This window comes from Rhinolophus hipposideros (genome assembly GCF_964194185.1).
Source record: "Rhinolophus hipposideros genome assembly, chromosome: 9".
In the NCBI taxonomy this organism is placed as follows: domain Eukaryota; kingdom Metazoa; phylum Chordata; class Mammalia; order Chiroptera; family Rhinolophidae; genus Rhinolophus; species Rhinolophus hipposideros.
In genome coordinates, this window is record NC_138055.1 from 52,868,343 (window position 1) to 52,894,143 (window position 25,801).

The following is a 25,801-nucleotide window of genomic DNA, read 5'->3' on the forward strand; positions in this document are numbered from 1 at the left end:
CTACATCTTCTTCACCTAGAAATGAAGGCATCCATATTTTAGTTGTGTCTCGGCCACTTTTGTGAGCTACGTGCCTTTGTGCAAGTCAGCTAGCCTCTCTGAGGCTGATTTCTCATCCCAGAAACACTGTGTTGCTGCACTTAGTCAACATTCTCCAAATGTTTGTTTTATGAATAATGAATAAAGGAATGAGAGACAGGACTTGCCTAAGGTCAGCCTTACTGGGAGCTGTGTCTGAAGTCCACAGGTATCCAGTGACGACGAGTCTCTTCCAGCTCTCCTCCTCATGCCCATCACTCACCGGCCTCAGCACTCTGCACACCTCCCGCAGGGTCTGCTCCTGGCTCTCCACGGAGCACAGCACCAGGGTACAGACCACCACATCCATGGAGCCACTGGCCACCGGGCGCATATTCTCCCCGGCAGCCACCAAGAAGCGCTCAAACTCCAGGTGTCGGTTCTCCGCAAGGCTCTTGATCAAGAACTTCTCAAAGTTGGGGTTGGGGTCAATACAGGTCACCCTGCATCCAGGAGGATAGAAGTTGAAGTTGGTCCCGGTGCCACAGCCCAGCTCCAGCAGGGAGAGCTTTCCGGAGGGGCCCTGGAACTCCTGCAGGTTGCGGAAGAGCTCCCGCTTCTGGCTTGCCATCTGTTTATTGTACGTCTCACTGAACCTCACCAAGAAGTGCGGGAAACATTTTTTACATATCCAGCCCCACAAGCCCAGAAAGTTCAGCAGGTACATGGGAAATGCCAGGATGCCGATGGCCAGGAAAAGAAGCTCAGTGAAGACTTCCAGTGTGCAAGAAAGAGAGCTCAGAGCCACTGGGATGAGGGGATAGGAGTGGGGTGGGGTGGAGACACCACCGTGGGTGATGTAGGACCCTGCAGACCCCCCAGGAGCACAGAGTCATCAAAGGAGGGACAAATAGAGAGAGACGATATCTCGTACCCCAGTCTCCTTAGGCTCTTCCCAGCAAGGAGAGTATAAGAATCACCAGGAGCGTGGCAGACGTTCCAGTGGTCAGCTGCCACAATTACGGCTTCAACGACAGAAACAACTCCCACTTACTGAGTCTTTAAGTACATTTTATAACATTATCTTCTTCAATATTTAAAAGACCCATGAGATAGACACTATTAATTCCCCATTTTACAGAAGAAGAAACTGAGTCACACAGAAGTTAGCTACAAGGTTGTGTGGCTGGGAAGAAGCAGCCGGGGTCAAACCAGAGTTCACACCTTCCACCCTGGTGCTGCATGGTTTCCCGGAGACTGCCCATCTCTGTTAGGGAGAGTTACTGCGGTGCAGGTGGAGGGAGACCAGAGAATGCACAGGGTGTAGAGCATTAGCTCAGAAGAGCTCCACAAAACGTTTTTATCACCCTGGAAGCAGAAATGGCATTCTCATAGAGTCTGTAGAACCTTCTCTGCACTAACCTCTTCTGCCCACCTTTGAATATCCTCGTCCATCCTTAGCTCTTTCCTGCCATAGACATAGAGGCTTTTCTCCTCTGCACCAAGGCTAGCCTCACCTGGACTCTTACCCCCACCCCCTATTTCCCCTATCCTTGTTCTATTAATTAGTCCCCCTTCCCCCATATTTAACATCACTCCTTGTTGGTCCATCTCCTTTTCCTCTGCCAAGCCTCGTGCTCATATCTCTTTTTCCTACAATAATCTTTTTCTTTGGCTTGCTTTCCATTCAAGCTAACATCCCATCTCACTTGGTTTTACTGCCGAACTTCATGATAAATCATAGTTGGCACTCCCTGTTTCCACATCCTCACCATATTCAAACCTCAACCTGCTGACATCTGGCTTCTGTCCCCACAGCTCCAAAGAAAGTGCATGCAGACAAATGAGAAGGCAGTCAGAGGGAGGGGAACAAGAGGGGGTGACAGTACTAGGAAGTGGTAACCAATGAACAGAATGGAATACTAAATCTGAGGGGGTGAGAGAGGGTGGTGTTCAGGGCATGGGTGGAGAGACAGTCTATCCTCAGAGCCAGGAGGGAGGGGGAAAGGGTGGGTGGAGAGGTAAGTCTGGGTGGGAGAAGGAAGGTAAGAGAGTTTTTACCAGATGGCGTGATGTTCTTAGTGAAGAAGAATGCTCTGATACTCTGGTGAGAGTGAGGGTGCAGGGTATAGGGTGGGGGGTAAAAGGAGAGTAGAGGAGCTTTGCAGTGGCAACCAGGAGGATGGGGAGAGGTAGCTGAGCAAAGGCAGAGAGAGGTGCCCGGTAGCAAAGAGGGTGCAGCTGAGCTTGGGGACTCTGAGTTGGTGGTGACACCAGATCGAAAAGAGATGGTTTTCTTCACTGCTGCTCTGCAGCATAGAGCTCAAGCAGAGAAGTTCAGTGTTTTGTGTGTCCGAAGGAGGGTGGTGGGTGGGCAGAACGGGGCTGCTGGTGTGGCTGAAGAACACATCTGCCGAGAGTGAGAGGATGGCCGATGGTCCTGTAGTGGGAGATCAGAGTTTAAGATTTCAGAGATGGAGTAGTTTAGGGTCTAGAGCGTGGCCATGGGCAGAGACAAGAGAAAAAGGAAAGAAGTGAAAATCACTGGAATTGAGGAGCTAAGGAATGATCAGGCTAAGATGCTGGATGGGTCATCAATATGGAGAATGAGGGTGCCAGGGTGGAGAGAAACACAAGGAACCAGGTGCCAGCGTCCCTGGTGAGCATGAGGGAGTGGGGCCAGCGGGGACCAGCTACAGAGGTAGGGGTAGACGTGGTATGGCTGGATGGCATGAACCTTGTAGGACTTGAAAAATTACAGTGATTTCTGCAATCAACATATAAAGGTAAAAACTCAATCGGTATATAAGGGATTTTATTCTTTTCATAAATAGCATTCCTCTGAATGTACGTAGCTCAATTAATTTAATCATTTCCTATCAACAGGCATATACTTTGTTTCCTGTTTTTCACTAATATAAAATAACAGCAGCAGAGACCACACATAACTTATATGTGCGCACTTTTGGTTAGAACATCTAGGATAAGTTCCTGGCAGTGGAAGTACTTGGTTAAAGACCACTGTATTTGTTTTATTTATTGAGGTTAAGGACAAACGTCTTTAATTCTGATAGTTATCGTCAACTTGCCCTTGAAAGAGGACTCGTCAATCAATGACCCCACAAAGGACAAAACTTTCAATTTCCCATACACCCATTAATACTGTTATCAAACTTTTTAGTCTTTGACAATCTGACAGGTGAAAATGGCTTTTCATTGCTATTCTTTTTGTATTTCTTTGAATGAGGTTGAGCATTTTTTTTCTTATTTGCTATTTAATGGTTTTCCTTTCTTTTCCTTTTCTGAAAGTAATCTAGAGGCCCAAACTGCCAAGGTTCAAATCCTGGTTTCTCTACATACTATCCATGTGACCTTGGGCCATTTCCTTAAATTTGTTGTGCCTCAGTTTCCTCGCTTAAAATGGGGATAATAACACACCATATGCTTTAGGGTTAGTTTGAGAACTAAACCGGAGAATAGACGCAAAGTGCTTAAAACAGCGTCCGGGACATATAAAGTAAGCACTATGTGATCAATCGTTGCTATTTTTCACGTCTGTTGCTCACTTTTCTGTTGCACTTGTTTTTTTTTTGGTTGTTTTTGGATTCATCTATTTAGGAAAGCAGCCTATTGGCCGTCATATATGTTACTTCCTATCTTGCATCTGCTAACCTAAAAACTAAAAACCTTTCGAAGTGTGAGGCAACAAGCATTTACTTGAAGTCAATAAGAAGAGCTATTTGGGACACACTGATTCAGGCAGGAGACCAAAAGTCTTCTGATTAGGAGAAAAACACAATGGGTATTTATGAGAAAGAGAAGGGGAAAAATTACATCTCTAGAAAGAAGGCATTGCTATTGTTGCAGATAACATAACATAGTGATGCTAATTGTAAAAATGTTTTTAATTTGCAGTCTGGTGGTCATCTGTCCGGTCGTCATAATATTTTTCTTTCTTGTTATCTTTGCAAACAGTTCTTTGGGGCTTACGGTTGCTTTGGTCTCAGTCCAGAGGTTATTTTCCCCTGTGTTAACATTCCAAAGATTTGAGGCATTAGACGTACAAGGCAGTTCCTCTGGCACGGCAGCTCTGGCTCCATTTTAAAGTAGCTCCATTTATTATATTTTGACATATCATTTGACTTTTTTTTTTTAAGCATTACATCTCATGCTGAAATGTGAAGTGGCTTGTTGAATGAGCTCAAAAGAGTCAGAAGGCTTTGGCTAGAAATAAATGACAAAGATTTACTCAAGTGTCTTAGGTTTGTAAATCGTAAATACAACAAGGCAATTTCCAGAGTGTCCCGAAGGAGAAAGAAAAGTTTGAGAGTTTTTCTAGAAAAAAGCACACGTTTGGAAAAAAAAAGTGAGTCCTTAGCTTGTGTTTGGCTCCGGATCATAATCTTGCAGGTATCTGGTGGTCTGGATAATGACACATTCTTTCTTTAGCACAAGTGGTTATCTATCAGAGATACATACATCTCCAGTACAGGACCTTCTTTCTTAAGTCCTTCCGAGGTTTACCTATGGAATTTAGGCACTGGCGCACAACTGAAAGTTCAAAAGCTTGAGTTCCCAGGCTAGTTAAAGTAAGCACAGAATCATTTCTTCATGTATCAGCCTACTTGATTTTAATAGTTTAGGAGCTTGACCATAGTGACTCCATTTTATTTCTTCACTCTTTTCCTCAGGCTTTTATGATCACAAGCATTTGAAATTGCAAGACAATAAAAAACAAATCATGCCGTTTTTTTTCTTTAGGAATCGAGGTTGTATTTTAGGGGATGGACAATGAGTAATGGCTCTGAAAGTGCCGAAGGAGCCAAAAATCATGTCTCCCCCCCCTTCTCGGGAGAGCAGTAGCCAGTTCCACCTGCCTGCCAGGGCGTGGGACCACAGTATTTGGGCAGATTTAGTGAAGGCAAGCAGGGCTGAGGACCTGGGCCTGCTTGTTTGTTCATAGCTGGGTCCAGAGGGTGCAGAGAAAGCCAGATGGGGAGTGGGAGGACAAGTGAGCGTGTGCTTGGCAGGTGTGTGTGTGTGTGTGACAGAATACTATGAAGATGGGGTAGGCAAAGGCTTTGTGGGTTTACTGGTTTCTAGATTCTGCCCAGAATCTCCTAGAATGGTCTCTGTGAGGCCAGCAGAGGCATGGGCTGGGGTGGAAGGCTGAGTTTAGATGAACTACTAGAGTGTGTACTCTTTTTTTAAAAAAAAAAAATTTATTGGGGAAGGGGAACAGGACTTTATTCGGGTATAGTGTGTACTTCCAGGACTTTTTACCAAGTCAAGTTGTTGTCCTTTCAGTCTTAGTTGTGGAGGGTGCAGCTCAGCTCCAGGTCCAGTTGCTATTGCTAGTTGCAGGGGGCGCAGCCCACCATCCCTTGCAGGAGTTGAACCGGCAACCTTGTGGTTGAGAGGACGCGCTCCAACCAACTGAGCCATCTGGGAGCTTAGCGGCAGCTCAGCTCAGGGTGCCATGTTCAATCTTTAGTTGCAGAGGGCAGAGCCCACCATCCCTTGCGGGACTTGAGGAATCGAACTGGCAACCTTGTGGCTGAGAGCCCACTGGCCCATGTGGGAATCGAACCGGCAGCGTTAGGAGTTAGGAGCATGGAGCTCTAACCACCTGAACCACCAGGCCAGCCACTAGAGTGTGCACTCTTGAGGGGCAGGAATTTAATCCTTGGCCTTTCCATGTTGACAGCTTCTTGTGAAGCCTCCAGAGGGTGTTTGTGTGTGCAGCCTGGCACCGAGTGGGCTTATGGTGCTGGCCTGTGAATGCAGAGAGAGGAGGAGACTTGCAAGGGCTGGAGCTGCCAGGAATGCTTCAAGGAGGGGATGGAGAGCCCCAGGGGTGGATACTGGGCAGGCCTTGGAATGGGAAATACTGCTCAAGGGCAGGCTGAGGCCTGGGCCTGAAAAGCCCACAGACCTTTGCTCCTTTGCAGTGTCCTCCCAGCTCCCCCTACCCTAGGAACTTGGGGATTTCATCTCTGGTGAACAAACCATGGCTCAGGGGAACTTTGAACAGAAAAATGGCAGGGGCGGGGGGATGAGGAGGAGTGTTTCAGTGCTGATGTAAGCACACACATAGACATAGATACAAAAGTGTGCAATCGTGTATCCACAGACACACTCTCCCCCGACCATAGACTCCCACTTGCGTACCAACATTCACAGACATGCGCACAGCTTACACGTAGGGTGTGCACGCCGCAAAGCCTCACAGAAGTGTACCGACATCCACAAAGTGTCCCAAATACACACAGGCATCCCCTTCTACAGGGACAAATGAAATAAGTGGACAGGAATGCGATTTAGGAGTGGGGGGAAGCTCGGGCCTAAGGGAACCATTCCCACGGGCCTCTGGACTTCACGTGCCTGCTGGAGGGTGGAGAAGAGGGGTGAGAAGTGGGGTCATACCCCACTCAGCCTAGTTTCTCTGAAGAGATGAGGTGTAGGGTCATACGGCCAGGGAATCCAGCGAGGCCAGGCCCACCCTGGGGATAGATTGCCCACGAACTGACCTCATCTCTTAAGGAGGAGCTGCACTCGGGGGCAGGGAGGCTGTCCAAGAATGCCTGTCTGGCTTTCAGTGCTCTGGGAGAGGGGCTGGGGGCTGCCTCCTGGACTAGAACATTTTTGTCCACCGCTTCAGCCAATGTTTGACTGCTTAATCGCTCTGTTCTGGCCTCAGGAATCTGGATATTCTTCATCCATCCCCAAGCCTGCTCCAGGAAGCCCTCCCTGACTGAGCCTGGTTCAGCTGGGCTCCGGCCGCCGTCTACCACAGCTCTGCGTCCGTCAGTACCAGGGGCGCTGGGGTACGAGGGTCGAACCTCCCACTCCTGACTATTCCGGTTTGGACCGAAAGCCGGTCCTCCGCGGGGCGGGAGGTGCGGAGGGCGGAAGCGCTGCCCGGGGAGGGGCCTGAGAGGGGGGGTGCAGAGAAAGGTGGCGGGTGGCCAGCCCCGCCCCTACCTGTGTAAGCCGACCGGCCAGCGCCCAGCCGATAAAAGCGGCCGGCCGAGTCCCTCCTGAGGTCAGCGAGTCCGGCGCCCTCTCGCCTGCTGCGAGGTCCGACCCAGTGCGGCCAGCATGTCCACCCGCTTCAGCAACCAGGTCTTCAGCTCGCGCTCCGCCGCCTTCCCGGGGCGCGGCGCCCAGGTGCGCTGGAGCTCGGCGCGCGCCAGTGGCTCCGGGGGCAGCAGCCTCTCCGGCCTGGGCGCCTGGCGGCCGCGCGTGGCCGTACACTCCGCCTCCGGGGGCCCGGTGGGCGCCGGCATCCAACAGGTCACCGTCAATCAGAGCTTGCTGGCCCCGCTGCAGGTGGACATAGACCCCTCCATCCAGCAGGTGCGCCAGGAGGAGCGCGAGCAGATCAAGACCCTCAACAACAAGTTCGCCTCCTTCATCGACAAGGTGAGTGGGCCACAACCCTGAGCCACGCCACGCTCCAGGCCGCAGTAGGCAGCCAGGCCTGGCTGCGCGTGGGCCACGCGCTGGGAGGACTGGTGTGCTGTCTCTTTCCTCCAATGTTGGGGGCTCCAGAGGCCAGGGTCACGAAGTCCCTCCTTTCTGGGCCCCTTTCTCTGCGAGGGGGCTGCGTGGACTCAGAGATGGGGTAGGGGTGACACGCCCTTCCCAGCTGAGGAGTCCCCCACGATGTCTACCCTGAGGCAGACATTAGAAATAAAGGCCTGGAGGGAGGGAGGGAGGAAGGGAGGTTCCCGGCCACACCTGCCTCACCCTACCTGGTCCTCCAGCCTCCCTTTGGTGGTAGGAGGTGATTGAGGTCGTACTTGCCTTTGGAGAACGCCCAGGTGGGGGCAGGGAGGAGGCACTGAGGGGCTTGGGGAATGGCCATTTGGGAGGTGTTTTCCCTGGCTGTTTGGGTCCCAGAGGAGTGCGGGCTGAGGGAGTGAGAGTGGGGGTTGGGAGAAAGGGGGACAGACTTGACTGATGGGTCTAGGAGTGGGGCAAAGTGGGGCTGGAGCCAGGATCTAAGGGCTAGCCCAGCCGGGCCCCTCTGGCCAGGGCCTCCTCCCTCAGGTGTAGACCAAGCCTTCCCTCTCCCGCCTTTGTGTAACCTCTCCACTTTCCAGGTCCTCCCTGTCCTGTCCTCCTCTCCTTCACCATTCCGACTGCACATGTCCTTCAGGTTCTGCTGAAGCCTCCCAGGCCCAGATTCCTCCCCTGCCATTGAACTGCTCTATCTCACTGTTTGCAGGCCCCAATCCTGCCACCCTGAGTTTCTGGTTCTGAGGAGGCTTGCTTCCCACCCCCAGTCATACTGGGTGCTCCTTAGGGACCTTTCGAACCCCAGGGCAGCACATAATAGATGCTCATTTTACACTGATTAGATTGCAGCAAACTGTCCTGAGAACTTCTTGGAGGAAAGGGGAAGGGGAGAGAGGATACTGAGGGAGGAAGAGAGGGGGCCGAATCAGGCCCAGGACATAGATTAGGAAGGGCAAGCCCTTCAAAGAGGGAGGTGGAGAAGATCACCAGTAATGGGATGGGGAGCACAGGAGGGAGGAGACACATGGATGAACCAGGTCCACCTGACCCCTTGGTCACAGTCGAAGACACTCCAGGAAGAGAATCCTGCAGAAGAGGCTTGTTCAGGGTGGTTTTCCTGGAGGAGAGGGCCACGGGCTGGGGGTTCAGATTGGGGGACTAGCCAGTGGGAGCATGGGCTCTGCCCGGTGGCTGGAGACCCTCCCAACCCACTGGGGATGGCACGGTCTGCCTCTCATGAGTTTCCTCCTCCATTTCCCTGCCAGGTACGATTTCTGGAGCAGCAGAATAAGCTGCTGGAGACCAAGTGGGCACTGCTGCAGGAGCAGAAGTCGGCCAAGAGCAGCCGCCTCCCGGGCATCTTTGAGGCCCACATTGCTAGCCTGCGCAAGCAGTTTGAGGCCCTGCAGATGGATGGGGGCCGCCTGGAGGTGGAGCTGCGGAGCACACAGGACATTGTGGAAGACTTCAAGAATAAGTACTGCCCCCGAGTGCCACCTGCGGGCATCCATGCCAATGTGATCCCAACCAGCTAGCCCTCTGCAAGTCCCTTCTGGGTTAGGGGTCAGAGGGTGCAGCGGCTCAGTACAATTACCCATGAAGGGAGGGTCTTGACTAACACATTCTCTGCCTCTCCTAGCCCCTCTTTTTCCCTGGGGGCTGTTTCCAAGTCCTTCTGGTCTTCACTCCCAGTAAAATATCCCCGCCCTGCCCTGGACCTGCCCTTTTCCCTTTGGGTATCTGACCAAGACCCCAAGAGAGGGATGGGCATAGGGTGTCCTATGACAGATGTGTTTCAGAACTTGTACAGTCCCCACAGGTTATTCTAGAACAGCTTCATTTTGTTCAGGTGAGGAATTAGAGACCAGAGAGGTTCAGGGACTTGATCCAGATCACATAACAGATCACCGGAAGAGCTGGACTGGAATTTTGGGCCCCTGACTCCCAGGAGGAGACATAGAGCCAACTTGGGCTGGAAAGAAGCAAGGAGAGTGAATGCTCATTGTGAGCCAAGGGAGGGATTGCAGAGGATGAGGGCCCGTCTGGTTAGGAACCAGAAAGGAGGCTCTGAGTAGGGGCACGGAGTGCAGGGCCTGGAAAGGCGGGGTTCTTGAGGACAGGTCTTTCAAGTGCCCACTGAGTTCTTTTGTCTCATTGAATAAAAACCGAAGCTTGAGGCTTGGCGGGGCCCCACCCTGGTGTCCCTGCAAAGAGGGCACTGGGGCAATGAGTGAGTTCTGTGCTCTGAAGTGCGTGACTAAGCCGGAGCAGGGACACTGGCTCTGACGAGGTAGAACAAACAAAGGCCTCCGTGGAGAGTGCCCACCCCCTACTTCCCTAGGGCAAAGTCAACAGGAGAAATCCCACAGCAGGTGGAACCAGACAGATGCAGGGCTGGGAAGGCCTGAGGCAATCAGTGAGCCCCGGTTGTCATGTGCACATGCGTTTGTGGAGACATATACTCTCCCCAAAACACACAGAGCACTTTCCTGTGGAGCCAGGCTGAGCTCCGGGCTGGGGCTGAAGGAAGATCTGGAAAGGGCAAGGGGAGGGCCCTGGGTGCAGCTGCCCAGTGAGCCACCATCTGTGCACCCTCGAGCACAGCGCTGTAGTAGGGGTGGACAGCCAGCCTCAAGGATATTTCCGTAACTCTTTTATAGGACCTGAGGGAGTGGGGCTTTTGGAGTCTGGGCTCCTGGAGGCACTCTGCCTGCTCGAGTATCCAGCTCCCCAGTGCAGTTGCCCCACATTGTTCCTATTGCTCCCCAGCCAGCTCTTGGACACTGCTGAGTTCCTGTTTCTGATACCTTTTTATTTAATTTCCCAAATAAATAACAGAGTTACGCCCATATACGGTCTTGCTCTGTGCCTTGCTTTGCTGATGTCCTCCTATGGATGGGGCTGGCTCCTTGGGAGAAAGAGGCATGGGTACTAGACCCCCCAGTTGGGACCTGGTTCTTCCAGGAATTTATGCACTCCCTTCCCGATTTCACAACATTTCTCCCTTTCAGGCCCCTTCTTCCCTGCTCAGGGGGTGGGATTGAGCAGTGGTTAAGGCCTGGGCCTGGAGTCAGACGGCCAGGGTTCAAGTCTGGGCCTTGCCACTTAGCAGCTTAGTGACTGGACCGATCACTCTGCCTCCATTCCCTGCCCTGCTAATCATTGTACCATTGTTATAAGATTGTGAGTATTAAATGAGCTAATGCACAGGAAGCATGTAGTAGTGCAGGCCCCATATGAAGGGGTCCATCAGCATGGCTTTTATTATTTGCTTTCTCAGTCCTAGTATATGCAGCCTTTGTCCTTTAATTCACATAATTTCCCTGATTCCTCATGCCCCCTATCCCATGCCAAGACTCAGAGCTTTAGGATAGCCGTATGGAAAAGTCAGGGACGTTGGGTTTCATAGCTGACACCTGGTTTTTCATAGCCTGTCATTAGGAGGGGGTGAGAGCGATGCAGGGTAGATTTTCACACCTGGATCTGAGTGGGGATGAAAGCAAAGGCTGCACCGACACCATGGCCCCCTCCTCCACTGCAGGTTTGAAGAGGAAATTAACCGGCGCACGGCTGCTGAGAATGATTTTGTGGTGCTGAAAAAGGTGAGGGGGGCAGATAGGAGGGATGAGTGGTGTGTTGTCTGAATACGTGGGACGGGACCACATGTCCCTCTCACCTGAGCAGTCAAGAGGGACTGGCCAAGGTCTGACTACAGGAAGGGAGTGATGGGTTTGGAGGAGAGACCTAGGAGCCAGGCCTTGACTGTACAGCCTGCTTGTGTGCAGAGTGCATGCACACACGAGTGTGTGTGTGTGTGTGTGTGTGTGTGTGTGTGTCTGGTGAGTAACTAGACTTGTTTCTGGGCCTGGAGGCATTAGAATTAACACTAAAGAATGAAGTTTAGAAAGGCAGATTTCAACCCCAAATAATGAAGTGCTCTATCACAGTTAGTACAGTTCCTTACCGACAAGGTGGCACATGGCAGGCCTGAAATATTTGCTTGGATGAATGGAATGGGCTGCCTTGAGGCAGAATGATTTTTCCATCCCTGGAGATGTGCAAGCTGAGGTGGGAACTGGTAAAGTGCCTTAGAAATATCTTAGAGGGGCTTGATGTAAGATTCTGGTTCAACACACACAGAGCTGCTGAATATTCCAGGCCCATTCACATAAATGCAGCCTGCCCCAGAGTGCTGGGTCCTTGGAGATTCAGGGAGAGGTCAAAATGGGTTCTGCCCATAGGAGTTTAACCACAGGAAAGTGTGGCTAGAAGGGGCCCAGACATCATCTGAACCTGCAGTGTATCTGTGGCCTACCGGCCTTGGAATCATCCTTGCTGCAAGTTAAATATTTAAGCTTCTGGGAGTGGTGTCTGGCATCTGAATGATTTTATGCTCCCTTATTTGACTGATGAGAAGTTGAGGCTCACGAAGTCAAAGTGATTTGTTCAAGGTCACAGAGGTAGTACGTGTCAGAGCCAGCGGTGTGTCAAACCGCCAAGGCCTTTAGGAACTGGTAAAGTGCTAGATTCGGGATTTCTGTGCTACCAGTGTTGGGAAGGCATCTCTGGTCCTGGGGCTACATGGAGATGACGTCCATCACACAGCTTGGGAGAATCTAGTGGAGGAAGCTTCCTGCCATGGGCGTATCAGGCAGCCTGGAGAAACTGTGTTCTTGGTAGAGCCGTGGTATTTAGTCATGTGGGTTGGACAGTGCTGACTTCCTCCCACCCTGCTAAATGTTTCGTGTACTGAGGACACGGTGTCCCTCTCCCAGGATGTGGACACTGCCTACATGAGCAAAGTGGAACTGGAGGGCAAGGTGAATGCCCTGAATGATGAGATCAACTTCTTCAGGACCTTCTGCGAGAAGGTGAGGACCTCAGGGGTTGGAGACAAGTCACGTCCTATGTATTCTAATTAGGGCTTCATCTGGCCCACTGCCTGCCTCTGGGTCAGTCTGAATGTGTGTTGAGTGGGTAGGCGTGCCTTTATCCTGCTCTGTATCCTTTCTGGACTCAAGAATCCATGATGGGCAGGGAATTTAGGAGGAGCTGACAGCCGCAGAGCAGGGCAGAGTCAGTCAGGTTTGGCCTTCCAGAGACATGGAATGACCATTTGTCTGGAAGTGGGGTTGGGAGGGGCTGAAAGGAGCCAGGAGGAGGTCACAGAATCCCAGGCTGTGACGGAGTTCAAAGGTGGGCTGGGTGGGGCCGGCAGGGGAGTCCGAGACAGAAGACACTGCAGTGCCTGAGAGTTTCCACCCAGGGGGACTGGGTGGGAGGCCACCCGCGAAGCAGCCACTCTGTCTTTCTGTCTCCTCTATCTCATTCTCTCCTTTTCACCCTTGCCCTGCCCTGGGCTTCTAACTCTTTCTCTCATGGGACTTAAAATCGTCTCCACTCCCATCAGTGTGAGGCTCTGGCTTTAGGCAGAAGATTGGGTGGCCAGTCATCTGGAAGGGCTGGTCGGGGACATAATTACCCATGAGGCTAAGTACAATTTTCAGTTCTCAGTTCAGACTAGTCTTAGCCTGAACACCCAGCCTCCAGGAGACCCTCAGAGCGAATTTCCACATGTGTTAATGTCAGGGACTGGATCCTTGAGGCTTCCTTTGGGCATTTCTAATAGTGCAGGTCTTCATATGTCTGTCACATATATGTATGCACGTGCACATGTGTATATGTATATAGATATGTGGTTATATAAATGTATATATGATTCTTTTCTTATTCTTTGCAAAAAATCTCAGAAAATTAAGTAAAGCATAAAATTAGAAACAGGGCACCTATACCTGCTCTTATCTTCTTGGTATCTACCTTTTCAGACTTATTCTGTGCATATATACACAGAGAGGCATAGAAACATATCCTTTAATAAAACAGTATCTATTTCTGTTTCTGTTTCCATATATACTGTTATGTGAGCAGTACTGTTCATGTAACAGTATGTATGGATATATTTCCCTGTCCGTAAATACAGCCATTCCACCAGTTTTAAAGGCTGCAGAGTGTTCTGTTACAGGGCAGAATAGGACTTATTTTATCCCCTTTGCAGTAGAACGCATGCTCCAGCAGCTGCACTTCATAGCAGGCATCATCACAGCTCACCATACCCTGTCACCCCTTTATCCACTGTACTCCCACCAGACTCTTACTGGAGAAGTTGCAAATGGGCTTTTCAGGGAGCCAGAGTGGACAGAAGTGTTTAGCAGGTGCTGGTTTGTGCCCCTTCACTGCCTAGTGACTCACACCCACTCCAGCCTCTTCCCTTTTCCTTTTCCTAATGTGTGGGAAATCCCAGGTTAGGCGTGGGACTGGGGGTGGGTCACACCTCACATCCCAACGTTCTGTCTGGTCCCGACAGGAGTTGTCAGAGCTGCAGGCCCAGGTCTCCGACACGTCCGTGGTCCTGTCCATGGACAACAGCCGCTCCCTGGACCTGGACGGCATCATCGCTGAGGTCAAGGCCCATTACGAGGAGATTGCTAACCGCAGCCGGGCCGAGGCTGAGACCTGGTACCAGACCAAGGTGTGCAGACACTGAGGCATATTTCCTCCTCCTGCAGGGTCCTTGGTGGCACTCCTCACCTTGTCTTCAGACTTTAAGGCCTGGGTCCCACTGTTCTGGCACAGACCAGTGGTTAAGTCTGTGGTGCTCTCCCGTGTCCTGGGAAGAAGAGGATGTGAATGAAGGGCCCTGCTCTGATGGGGAAGCAGGGCAGAGGAAGTGGACATGGATTAATAATTACAATAGCTAAATTTTGGCAAATATTCATAGTGCTAGGCAGTGTTTCAGTTGTTTTATCTGTATTGACTCATTTAACCCACAGAACAGCCCTATTAGGTAGGCTGTTATTATCCCCATTTTACAGATGAGGAAACTGAGGCATGGAGAGGTTAAGTAATTTGCTTAACTACACAGCTGTAGATGGAAGAGCAGGGACTAGATCTTGTGTCCTAGGGCTCCAGACCAGGTGTTGCGTGGAGCCAGAGCTGCTGACTGTGCAGGTGCTGTGGGCGTGGGTGGGGGTGTGGGGGGAGGCAACTTACGGCAGGGTTTAAAGCAACATAGAGGGCTGTCTCTGCACAGATAGGGAGTCATTCATGGTGCACGGGTGAGAACACACATATGCCAACAAGGGGACCTGAGCTCAGACTTGCTGTATGATCCTTGGGCAGTGCCTTCATTCCCTGGGACTCACTCTCGTCGTCTGTGAAATGGGTGGTACTGAGGAGTGGGGTGCTTACAAGTGAGGGTCTCGGACTTCCAGTGATTCTCCAGCACTAGGATATCAGGAGACATGCTTGTCCTCCCTGACCTGACTGGGAGGAAATCGAGCCCCTGCCCCACCCCACTGCCTAATGTCTGGACTCCTGGCATTGGGCAAGGGTTGTACGAGCCAGACTGTCCCTCCCTGGGAGAATAAGCTGGGAGGTCTTGTCACTTAGAACCTTGGGCCTTCCTTGGGTGGGGAGAGGGATGAGTCACCTGTAATTATTGCCCTCCCCCTGCCATACGTCTCTGTATGGCCCCTCCAGTTTGAGACCCTCCAGGCCCAGGCTGGGAAGCACAGAGATGACCTTCGGAATACCAGGAATGAGATTGCAGAGACGAACCGGGCTATCCAGAGGCTGCAGGCTGAGATTGACAACATCAAGAATCAGGTAGGCACAAGCCCTCCTCCTCGCTCCTTCCTATTTCTTGGGGCATGTGCAGGGCAGCCAGCTGAGAACGAGCAGCAGGACGCTGGGGGCAGGGTTGTCAGCCCTGCCCCTGCCCCTGCCCCAGCCCCCACCTCCGGCCCTGGGGGCTGAGGGTAGTGCAGCTCAAGTCTCTCAGGCCCCCCACTTGGGAGATCTCCAGGACGGAATGTTCTTGGCCAGGTCCTGGCTCAGGCCGAAGGGAGGAGAGGAGTCTTATTTGGGCATAGAGCCTGTGGAAGGAGCCTCAGGCTGGCCAGCCAGAGAAGAACCACCATTCATTACCAAATTGGTACCGAGCACTCTCTTGCACCTAGCTCTGGGTGCAATGTGCTGTATACCTGGGAGCTCACAGTGTGGTGAGCGTTGGTGTGTGTGTGTGTGGGGGGGGTGGACAGCAGCTAGCAGAAACCTTTACTATGGCTGATAAGACCCTGTCCCAACCTGGACCTCACTTCCCACCACTCCCTCACTCACTGTGCTTCGGCCGTACTGGCCTGCTTCCTGTACCTTGCATTTGCCAAGCATCTTCATGCTTCAGGGCCTTTGCACTTGGTGTTCCCTCTACCTGGAATGTGGTTCTCCCAGCTTTGTACATGGCACATGGCTGTCCCTTTCCTATCCCTGGGAAATAGGATAAAGGACTTCAGAGATGGCTCCCTCAACCACCCAGCTTCTCTATCAGCAGTCTGTCTGGAGTTCTCTGAAGTACCTATCACTATCTAAAATGTTCTGTCTTATTAAGTATTGATTCCCCTCCTCCCCCAAGAAAACATAAAAGAAATGCCTTAAGAGCAGAGACCCCATCTGTCTGCTTCACTGATCCTCCCTTCCTAGCACCTGGTGCATGGTTGGGGCTCAGGTCTCAAGATGAGAGACTGATGGGAGGATGTGCTGTGAAGCTGGCATGGGTGGCGTTGATGAGGGAAGGGTCCCTCCAAGCCCTGACCGAGGCATGTGGGTGGGTGGGGCAGCTAAGCCTGAGCAAGTGTCTGCCGTGGGAGGGAGGGAAGGTGACTTGTGCTGCAGTTTCAGAGAGCTAACTTCCAGATAAGTTGGGGGGATGGGATGTGTGGTGATTTGTCCAGAAACTCAGAGAACTGTGGTTTTGTTGACTGCCTCCTGGCAAAGATACAGGGCCATGAATCACCCATGAAGCAAGCTAGTTTCCAGGTTGGAGGGGAGGCACAGACTCATGAATGGCGGTTGCCCAATCCCTGCAGTTTTCACCACATCTGGGTAGCTTCTCACACAACAGGGCAGAGTCAGGCCCGATTGTTGGGGTGTCTGCCCCCGTTAAGGGGCCCAAAGGCAACAGGATAGGCCTAGCCAAGGGGGCATCAGTGTGACAAGAAGGGCACTGACAGGTGGACAAGGGGCAGAAGAGTATCAGAGGGCCTCCCTGGGAGGATTAGCAGGGCTGGGAAGAGAGGCAGAGTGCATGCGCTGTATGAGAGGAGAGGCTCTAAGGGCAGGGAATGGTCAGTGAGAAAGAGGAGAACTGGGCTAGGGAATGGGGATGGGGCCCTCTGAGCTGACCAAACAAGACCTGGGACCAGATAGACTCCTGAGGGTAGGGATGGAGCCACAGGCAGGAAGTGGCAGCTGTTGCTTAGGGCCATCATGAATCTGATCACCCCTCCCAAACCTGGGGGCAGCTGATCATGCATTTCGGGTCTGGGGGTTCCAAGCAGTGACTCTGTGCTCCAAGTCTTCCTGTTCTAGGCCTGTTCCAAACTGGTTCCTGTTTCGAAGGTGATTTTTTTGTTCTTAGCAGCTACCTAAAACCTGAGGACTCATCTAGGCGCCCATGATTTGGAGTTCCTCAAGCTTGGGGCTGGGGAGCTGGGCATTTATTTGTAAGTCGTAATAGCATTTATTAATAATAGTAATCATAATAGCATTTATTAAGTACTTACTGTATGAGAGACACTGTCTCAAGGACTTGGATATTACCTCATTTAGTTCTCAGACTATCCTCATGAGGTAGACACTGATTATTGTTATTTTAGAATAGAGGAGACTTTTGCTTAGAAGGGTTGATTAATCTACGATCACACAGCTAGGAAGTGGCAGAGACCTAGGCATTGGGTGTCAGAACCTATGTTTTTAACCCTTGGGATCCTCCAGTGTTTGGGGAAGTTGGCTGGTGCCAATGAAGCCCCGGAAACAAGTTGCCCAGGTGCTCGCTGCAGGATGGGAAGGCAGGAAGGCAGAGGCTGGTGAGGCCTGGCCCCACCTCACAGCTCCTCTACTGCCCACAGCATGCCAAATTGGAGGCCACCATCGCTGAGGCTGAGGAGCGTGGGGAGCTGGCCCTCAAGGATGCGCGTGGGAAGCAGGAGGAGCTGGAGGCCGCCCTGCAGCAGGCCAAGCAGGACAAGGTCCGGCAGCTCCGGGAGTACCAGGAGCTCATGAACGTCAAGATGGCCCTGGATATCGAGATCGCCACCTACCGCAAGCTGCTGGAGGGCGAGGAGAGCCGGTGAGGTCACGGAAGCCGGGGAAAGGGATCCTTCCGGGCTCAGTGGGGCTGGGGCGTGGCATTCATCCATCAACAAGCATTTCCTGTGTCCGCTCTTCTGCAGGGCACTGAAGGTGGGAGGTGCAGGGAGGGCACAGCTGATGCTTACTTCTTTGCCCTCGATGAGATGATGATCTTCTAGACCAGGGGCGTCCAAACTGCGGCCCGCGGGCGATCCATTTTTTTATTGGCCCACAGCAAATTCCAAAAATATATTTAGTTTATATTTAGTTTAACTAAAAATATATTTAGTTAAATAAACCAGGTGAGGCAAAATGTACCTCACCTCGAGTGAGTGGCCCGGCTGTTTGTGTATTTTACCGCATATGGCCCTTGGTGAAAAACGTTGAAAAAAGTTTGAACACCCCTGTTCTAGACCATGTGGTGTAAAGCACAGTAGGAGAGTTGAAGTAATAGCAGCCCCTTCATGTGTATGGCCGTTAGCAGGGTCATCGTGTTTGATCCATAGAACATTCAGGTTAGCAGGTCAGGCATTGCTGATACAGACGAGAAACTGTGGCTCAGTTTTATTAATTGTGTGGACCGGGCTGGTGTGCAGTCAAATTCTGCTGATTCCTGGTTCAAGCATCTTCCATAACGCCAGGCTGCTTCTCACTCTATAAAGTGCAAAGTCATGTGGTATTGACTGACTGTGGTGAAGCAGGTTAATTTCCCTCTGTCCCCAGAGATATTTGCATACTTACCTGCAGCTTTAGAGGAGGCTGGGATGGGTTAATCTTTTAGGGAGTTCTTCATGAAAGACATGGAATCTATGTCCACGAAGTTGGGCCTTCAGTCTCACCTTGATAGGTTGGGTGATTCGTTCAGTCAACAGACAGGCAGTAGAGTTGTGCCTTGGGGGAAGGTTAGGATTTGGAGAAGCTGAGAGGGCAAAGGCCTGGAAGTAGAACTCATGGCTTGGCTTGTTGGAACCCAACACAGAGAAAGATGATATGTAAGACATGTTTCTGCCCTCAGAGAGCTTGCGGAGGGGTTGAGGAGACAAAACATCTGCAAAGGAAGCACTTGGAGACCCGTAGTTAGGATTTATAAAATGCTGAGTTCACACAGAACTTTTTTTCCCCCTGAGTATTATTCCAGAGGGCTGGTGAGAGAAGATGGGCATGAATGGAGTGGAGAGGAAGGAGTTGGGGAACAGGGGAGCACTGGGGGCTGTGCTGAATGCTGAAATCAGTCTGGAAAGAGAGGTGGGAAGGAAGAGGAAAGTTGGCACCTAGTTTCTGTGTGATGAGGAATTGAACACCAAAGCCCTCTGGGAAGACTGAGACCAGCTGATCTTGGGCACAGGGCAGCACCTGGGCCCAACTGTCCCAGCCATGATGCCTCTCTCTGTACCCTCCTCCACTGTGGGTACAGGAGTCCCACTTCTTGGAAACACATATCCTGGGCCTTTTTTCCTCATAGAATCTTAACTGGGGGACAGAGTGGGGCCTGATCCACTTTCTCCTGTGGGCTGATGGGGCTAACGCTCACGGATGTGAGTGGTGTGCCCAAGGTTGTACAGCAGGCAGAGACATTCCCCCGGAAAGCCGCGTATAAACCCAGGTTGCTGTCACAGGAGCCTATCCTGGTTCTCTGAGAGGAGACTGTTCTCTCTCCACCACTTAGGGGACATGGAGATGGACACCTTGTTTTTATCCCTTATCCCCTCAGCGTTTCCCAGGGGCTGGTCTAAGACCTACAAATTCACACAATTTGGATGGAGGGTCTTTAAAAAAATTTTTTTTAAGAATACAAAGTTACAAATATAAAATTAGGCACAAAAATATTTATTTAGGGTGACAAAAGAAAAGTCACAGAAGCCACTAGAGCCTGAGATATTCAAGTCCCTTCCTTTTGAGTTCTTTAGGCTTTGTACCAGAAATTCTTATATGAAATTGCTGTCTGATTGCAGCCTGGCTCCCCTCTCTCTCTCCCCGCAAAGCACTGCCAGCAACAGGATCCCAGACTTGCTGCGGCCATTTGAACAAAGGGCCTAGATGCTGAGCCAGTGGTCTCTTCTCATTCCCTCCACAAACACAAGGTGTACCCTCCCCTGTGCAGAGTAAACTCATCCTCGAGGCCAAGGGCTTGGTGACAATGGGGTTGTGCGTCACAAAGCAAACACACACAGCTGTCTTGGATGGATTTTTAATTTCCGGTGAAGGATGTGTTTCAGCCCCACAGGCTGCTTAAAGCCACCCCCATTCCCTCCTCAGTCCCAGCTGGAGCTGCATTCACTCAGTCAACAATACAGTAATTATTTCAACACATATTCATTAGTGCATGCCTGACTTCGTGCTGGGGGCTGGAGATATAGGAATCAGTAAGCTACAGCCCACTTTGAGGATTTCATGGTCTGCTTCGGGGAGGAAGCTCTCTACATAATAATGAGTGTGGCTACCATTGACCGAATCCTGTGTGCCCAGGGCTTTAGGGAAATTATGTCATTGATCCCTCCCAAAACGCCCTGTGAGGTTGGTACTAAATTAAGCCCTATTTATAGGTGAGGAAATAGAGGCTCTGAGACCTTCCCAATGTCATGTACCAGTAGGTAAGAGGGCTTAAGGGAACCCTGCCCCCCACTCCTCCTTGCTCATTTTACAACAAGGTTGAAGGAAGGCTGGAAGTGTGGGGACAGAGGAAGGAACACCAATCTTGCTTGGGGCCTGGGTGGAGGGGTGCCTGGGAGGGCCTCCTCCAGCGCTGAGGAAAGAGTTGGTCTCACAGGTCTCTCCTCTGCCCCCAGGTTGGACGGAAATGGAGTGGGAGCCCTGAACATCTGTAAGTCCTTGGCTTTGACTCACCCCTTGTAATGTCCAGTTTGGGTAGGGTCTATAGGATGGCACATTGGTCTCAGGGCCTGGCCTTGGGGGGACCGGCAACCTCCTTCAATAGCTTCCAGGTGCCCTGGAGCTCCCAGCCAGCCAAGCTCAACATCCCAGGGAAGTCTTACAAGAGGGGAGGGTGGGGCAAGGAGCACATGTGGAGCAGACCTCCCCTCCCGCATTGTCCACAGCTCCTCCTGGCCTGGCCTCTTGTGGGTGGTGGGACATGGAGGTGGTGGTGGGCGGAAAGGGCTGCTATGGCAGGAAGGTAGGGTGGAGGGAAGGGATGGGCGCCTTGGTGGTGGGCCTCATGCTAATGGAATCCTCCTCTCTTCACTCCCAGCTGTGGTGAATACCACTGGTGGTGGTGGCAGCGGGCTGGCCTTCGGGGGAACCATGGGCAGCAATGCCCTGAGATTCTTGAGTGACGGAGGGCCTGGGACTCTCAAGGCCTATTCCATCAGGACCACATCTGCCACGCGCAGGAGTGCCCTCAACTGAGACCTGGATATGGGGAAACCCATACCTCCTCCCCCACAGTCACAGGAGAACTCCCTCCTCATCCCATCCCTGGTCCCAAGAAGATTGCAAAGCAGTCTGAGAAATGATGTCAGATTGCTTCCAATAAAATAGTCTGTTTCTGAAGCCTCGGTGAGCCCATGCCTGGTACCTGGTACCCTGGCTTCATTTGGGTGGACAAGGGGGTGGGGAGGGAAGGGCCCTGGAGAAGACAGAGTCTGTCCTGATAACTAAAGGCCTTTTGTGCAGGAGACTGGGAAAGCGCATGGCTGACATTGGGCTGCTGCTCTAAGGAACCTGGCTCTTATCCAGTGTGAAGCCTTGGCCCCTTCCATGGCCTGGGGTCAATTCTAACGCCTCTCCTGAAGAAGTCCAAACATACCCAGGGAAGTTCTGGCTCTGCCCGGACATGGACACTGGAGTCCTCTCCTGTGGACGGGGGTGGAGGCCTGTTTGAACCCCCCGCCCCCGACCTGTGTGCTGCCAGAGTACATTCCTTAGGCCCTAGTTTCCGGGTGGACCAGCCAACTCTCTACTCTCAGACCAGCTGCCCTCACCCCTTCCTGGTGCTGTGTCCGCCAGGCCCTGGAGCCCTGGACAGTGTGTGTTTGAGGTCCTAGAAGCGGCTCTCTGGGTCTGGGATGCTGTGGGAGTAGTGGTGGTGGGAGGAGGTTTGAGTGTGTTTGGGAAGGGGATAGGGTGAGGGTTCCCCCATAATCTGGGTCCCTGGTAGTGGCTCTGTTCCTGGGTCTGTGGGCTGAGGGATGGGCTGTGTGTCTGGACCCCTGGGGGCATCTGTGTTAAGTCTGTGCTTGATGGGGCATCTGTGTGTTAGGTCTCTGATGTAGGGTCTGTATGACGTGAGGGTGTGGGGTGTTTTTGTGGTCTATGCTTGGGATTATTCATTCAGGATGGACAGCAGCACATGGTGGGAACTGGGGAGGAGATGGGGGAGTCTCTGTGTCTGGGACCCCTCCAGGGGTGATGATGGTGTGTGTGGGGGCATGGGGGCTATCTAGGGAGTATTGGTTTCTGGGGGGAGGGGATCTGTATATTCCATCCCATGGTCAGGAATTTTCACATGTTAAGGTGGGGGTGGAATGGAGGAAGTGGACCACTGGTGTCCCAGCAGCCCAAGTGATGAGGTCCCCACCATAGGTGTAAGGAGAGGTAGGCCCTCCCCCTCCTCACTAAGGCTCCCCGTTACCCTTCTCACTTCCTTTCCAGCTCCTTCTGTGCTTCTGTGCGTCTGGGTTTTAGGGCTGCTGGCCCATGCCCCTGCAGCCTTCAAGATGTAGGAGGGTGGTGCCTGGGGCAGGGTGCCTCAGAGACAGCCCTCTCTGCCTGTTTGGCTGAGAACAGCTACTTTGTTGCCTCCAGTGGGGGTGAAAACTGGCCTGGAAGTCCACATGTGTAAGCACAAATGCAAGCGTCTTGAGCCGTGATATATGACTGATGAGCTTTATTGAAAAGGTGGAGACCAAGCACCAGGGAAAGGGAGAAGAGGGAGCCCAGGCAGCCGCAGAAAGTCCCATGAGAGACAACTTGAAACCGTGCGCAGGTTTAGAGGGCAGGGGAGGCACAGCGCCAGCAGCACTTCCACACTTGAGGGTCCCTAGGGCCAGTCCCTCCCTTAGAAGCCACAGGAGTCCAAGCCCCCAGAGCAGCCGAATCAGGATTGGATCTTTGCCCAGGGTTGCAAGGAATCCAGTCATTTGGACTCTTGGGAATGGGGGAGAGCTGCCAAGACATGCGGGCAGGCCACCTCCCTGGAAAGAAACGAAGAGACAAGCATGGGGGCCATGGGGGTGTGGGGGTGATGCGAGAAAATAAGGCAGCAGTGGGGGCAGGTCAGACTGCTGGTTCCAAAGCCCTTCCGTTTCAAGCCCAGGCACTTTCGGAGTTCCAGGCTGGCCGCTGGACTTGGGGCCAGTTAGCTCCTCCAGCGGAGTACGTACAAAGCGGGAGGCGCTATGCAAACCGCACCGTGCGGCCGCTGCCACAACTCTGTCCGCAGGGGGCACACATTCCGGTGCTCACCGCCAGGTTTCCGCTGCACGGGGCGCTGCAGACACTGCCTGTTACAGGCCGGGAGCCTGACACACAGAGGTCCCCACAAACAACCCCGCCCCTGGAGCTGCTGACACCTGCGGGAGGAGAGCAAGGTTAAGTCCCTGTGCCAGGTGGTGGCTGGCGGCTGCTGCCTGCTGGCCAGAGCCCCCTTCTCTTGCTCAGGGCTCCTCATTCCATTTCTATTCCCTCCTACCCCCCCAAACACCCGCACATATGGGCACTCCTTCCTTCAGTCCAATGTCAAGCATGCTTGATAAACTGTTAGCCCAGGCCATCCCTATAGGCAGAAATAGCTATTTATCATAATTATTCACTGCCACATTCCCTTCCTTCCTTCCAGAGTTTTCAAATTGTGGTTGTGTATTAATACTTGTAAATAAAGTTTTATTGGAACCCAGCCAGACCTATTTGTTAAGTATTGCTTATGTCCATGGCTGCTTTCACATGACCACAACAGAGTTCAGTAGCTGAGACAGAGACTGCATGGCCCACAAGCTTAAAAGATTTACTGTCTGGCCCTTGATGGAAAAAGTTTGCCCACCAGGATCCCCAAGCCCTTATTTCAGAACCCACAGTATAGATTACTTACAGACATTTACAGCAGCAATGCCTTCACACAACCTGTGGAGAGAGCAAAGAGACAAAACTTAGTTGGAGGGAACAAAGCTTACAAATTCTTTCCTCCAAGTAAGCCTGATGTAAATTAGATGCAAATAATATGCAAACATGCTCCTGTCTCTAGGTACAGTTTCTGGAGATTGAGGAGAGATCTTCCCCACAGGTGTGGTCCTCACCTCTGCTCCTCGCCCTCCAGCAGGCGCCTGTAGGTGGCGATCTCAATGTCCAGGCCCAGCTTGGAGTTCATCACCTCCTGGTACTCCTTGAGCAGGCAGGCCATGTCCTGCTTGGCCTTCTGCAGGGCGGCCTCCAGCTCGGCCAGCTTGCAGCGGGCATCGCTGACGGCCGTCTCACCCTGCTGCTCAGCCTGGGTCACTGCGGTCTCCAGCTTGGTGTTCTGTGTGGCAGGGGAGGGTTGTTAAAGCTCCTGTTCTGGATTTGGGATCAAGGTCCAGGCCTCCAATGACCATTGACTGTCAGAGGAAGGAGGGGCCTTTCCCAGTTTTGAGGTCAGTGGTTTCAACTTAGTGCTCCCAGGAATGTTGGCACAGTGCCTTTAATTTTTTAAATTTAACATAAAAATCTAGATTCCTGCCTTCTCTTGAAAAATCTAAGGATCGTGGCCCCACTGGACCTACATTTCCATAGGGCCTGCCTCAGTTGGATCTGATTAGCTCTTTCTTTTGTGCTTTCTAGCTTACCACACTTTAGTGCCTTCAGTACAGCCTACTTCACCATTTACTAACCTCTGTGATATCTGATTGTGTGATTACTGATCTAGAACAATGGGCCAGGGTTGAAATGGTTTGCCCCAAATCACGTGGTATGCTAGTGACATGGCTGGTTTGAGAAACTGTGTTTCCTGCCCTTCAGACCGGTATTATTTCCTCTGACCCATTGTGCCCCAAGAGCAGGAAAATCCCAGTCATTTCATTCCCCATCCATACTGCTCCCTCCTCTCCTGCCCCCATTCAGTGGACTGTTTTCTATGGAGGAACTCACCTACTATTTGATGTTTGCTCCTTTTCCCACATTTTGGCAAGGTGTCAAGCTTGAATCTCCCTGCTGCATCTTACCCCCTTCTCCTTCTACATGGAGGAGTGGCCCAGGATCCCGTACCTGGCACTTGGCATTCTCGACCTCGGCGGTCAGCCTCTGGATCATGCGGTTCAGCTCGTTGATCTCCTCCTTGGTGCGGCGCAGGGTCTCCCCGTGACGGATCACCGTGGCCTTCATCTCCTCGCACTGGGGGGAAGCAGAGACGCTCATGGGGCACAGGATATGTCATTCCACTGAGTCCCACAGCTTACACATCTGCCACCGCATCCTGAGAGCTGCCTGCCCTTCCCTTGCCCATCCACCTACACAAAAGCCAAAGCCCTTTTATCATCCTTCCTGCGGGGGTGCTGGGAAGGGGGCGCTGGGCACTCACCTTGCTGCGGTACCAGGACTCGGCCTCGGCCCGGCTGCGGCTGGCGACGTCGTCGTACTGAGCCTTGATCTCGGCCACGACACAGTCCATGTTGAGGTCGCGGCTGTTGTCCATCTTGACGATGACCGAGGTGTCTGAGATGTGGGCGTGGAGGACTCGGATCTCCTGTGGGGGCAGGGAAGTGGTAAGAGCTTCCCCAACCGGAATCCCCGCTCTGAGAAGCTTGCGCTCTCCTGGTCCTTCCCTGGCCCCTTCCCCTGCTTCCTCCACAGCTTCACTGTCTGAAGCCCCCACCTCCAAGGCAACGTCTCCCCTTTAACCTTGGGACCCCTCAGTGCTCCTCAGACTCAGAGTCCTGAGGCTGAGAGGAACCCATGTCGGAGAGTTTCCAGGCGGGAATTCCCTCCCATTCTTGGGAATTCTTTTAACTTTTCTGTTCCCAAATCCTGAGAAAAGTTGGTCAAGAAATCAGGAAAATTGGCTCCTTGAACCCAGGTGGTGGTAGTATCGGCCGTCACTTTGTGGAAACAAGACATCGTGGAGAACAGAAAACACTTTGTATCT

The 25,801-nt window shown here is 52.2% G+C and overlaps 3 protein-coding genes across 3 annotated transcripts in view; 1 reads left to right on the top strand and 2 right to left on the bottom strand.

Moving 5' to 3' along the window:
- Window positions 1-7,121, bottom strand: LOC308501886 (thiol S-methyltransferase TMT1A-like; the record flags this gene model as incomplete). The annotated part of the gene is made up of 4 exons (XM_081058968.1): window positions 1-15; window positions 302-885; window positions 6,833-6,935; window positions 7,089-7,121. 4 exons carry the CDS (start codon window positions 7,119-7,121, stop codon window positions 1-3), a joined length of 735 nt encoding a protein of 244 aa, XP_080915094.1.
- KRT7 (keratin 7) lies at window positions 7,007-23,587 on the top strand. The gene is made up of 10 exons (XM_081060337.1): window positions 7,007-7,443; window positions 8,808-9,019; window positions 11,084-11,144; window positions 12,318-12,413; window positions 13,907-14,071; window positions 15,082-15,207; window positions 17,508-17,728; window positions 20,517-20,551; window positions 20,939-21,246; window positions 21,364-23,587. Exons 1-9 carry the CDS (start codon window positions 7,120-7,122, stop codon window positions 21,094-21,096), a joined length of 1,398 nt encoding a protein of 465 aa, XP_080916463.1. The 5' UTR covers window positions 7,007-7,119; the 3' UTR covers window positions 21,097-21,246; window positions 21,364-23,587.
- LOC308502478 (keratin, type II cuticular Hb1-like) overlaps window positions 22,558-25,801 on the bottom strand; it is a 7,711-nt gene continuing 4,467 nt past the window's right edge. Inside the window, exons 5-9 of the mRNA XM_081060330.1 lie at window positions 25,238-25,402; window positions 24,925-25,050; window positions 23,982-24,202; window positions 23,777-23,808; window positions 22,558-23,261 (exon numbers count right to left, since the gene is read on the bottom strand). Coding sequence (XP_080916456.1) covers window positions 23,086-23,261; window positions 23,777-23,808; window positions 23,982-24,202; window positions 24,925-25,050; window positions 25,238-25,402 — 720 coding nt within the window. The 3' untranslated portion in view covers window positions 22,558-23,085. The remainder of the gene's footprint in view (window positions 23,262-23,776; window positions 23,809-23,981; window positions 24,203-24,924; window positions 25,051-25,237; window positions 25,403-25,801) is intronic.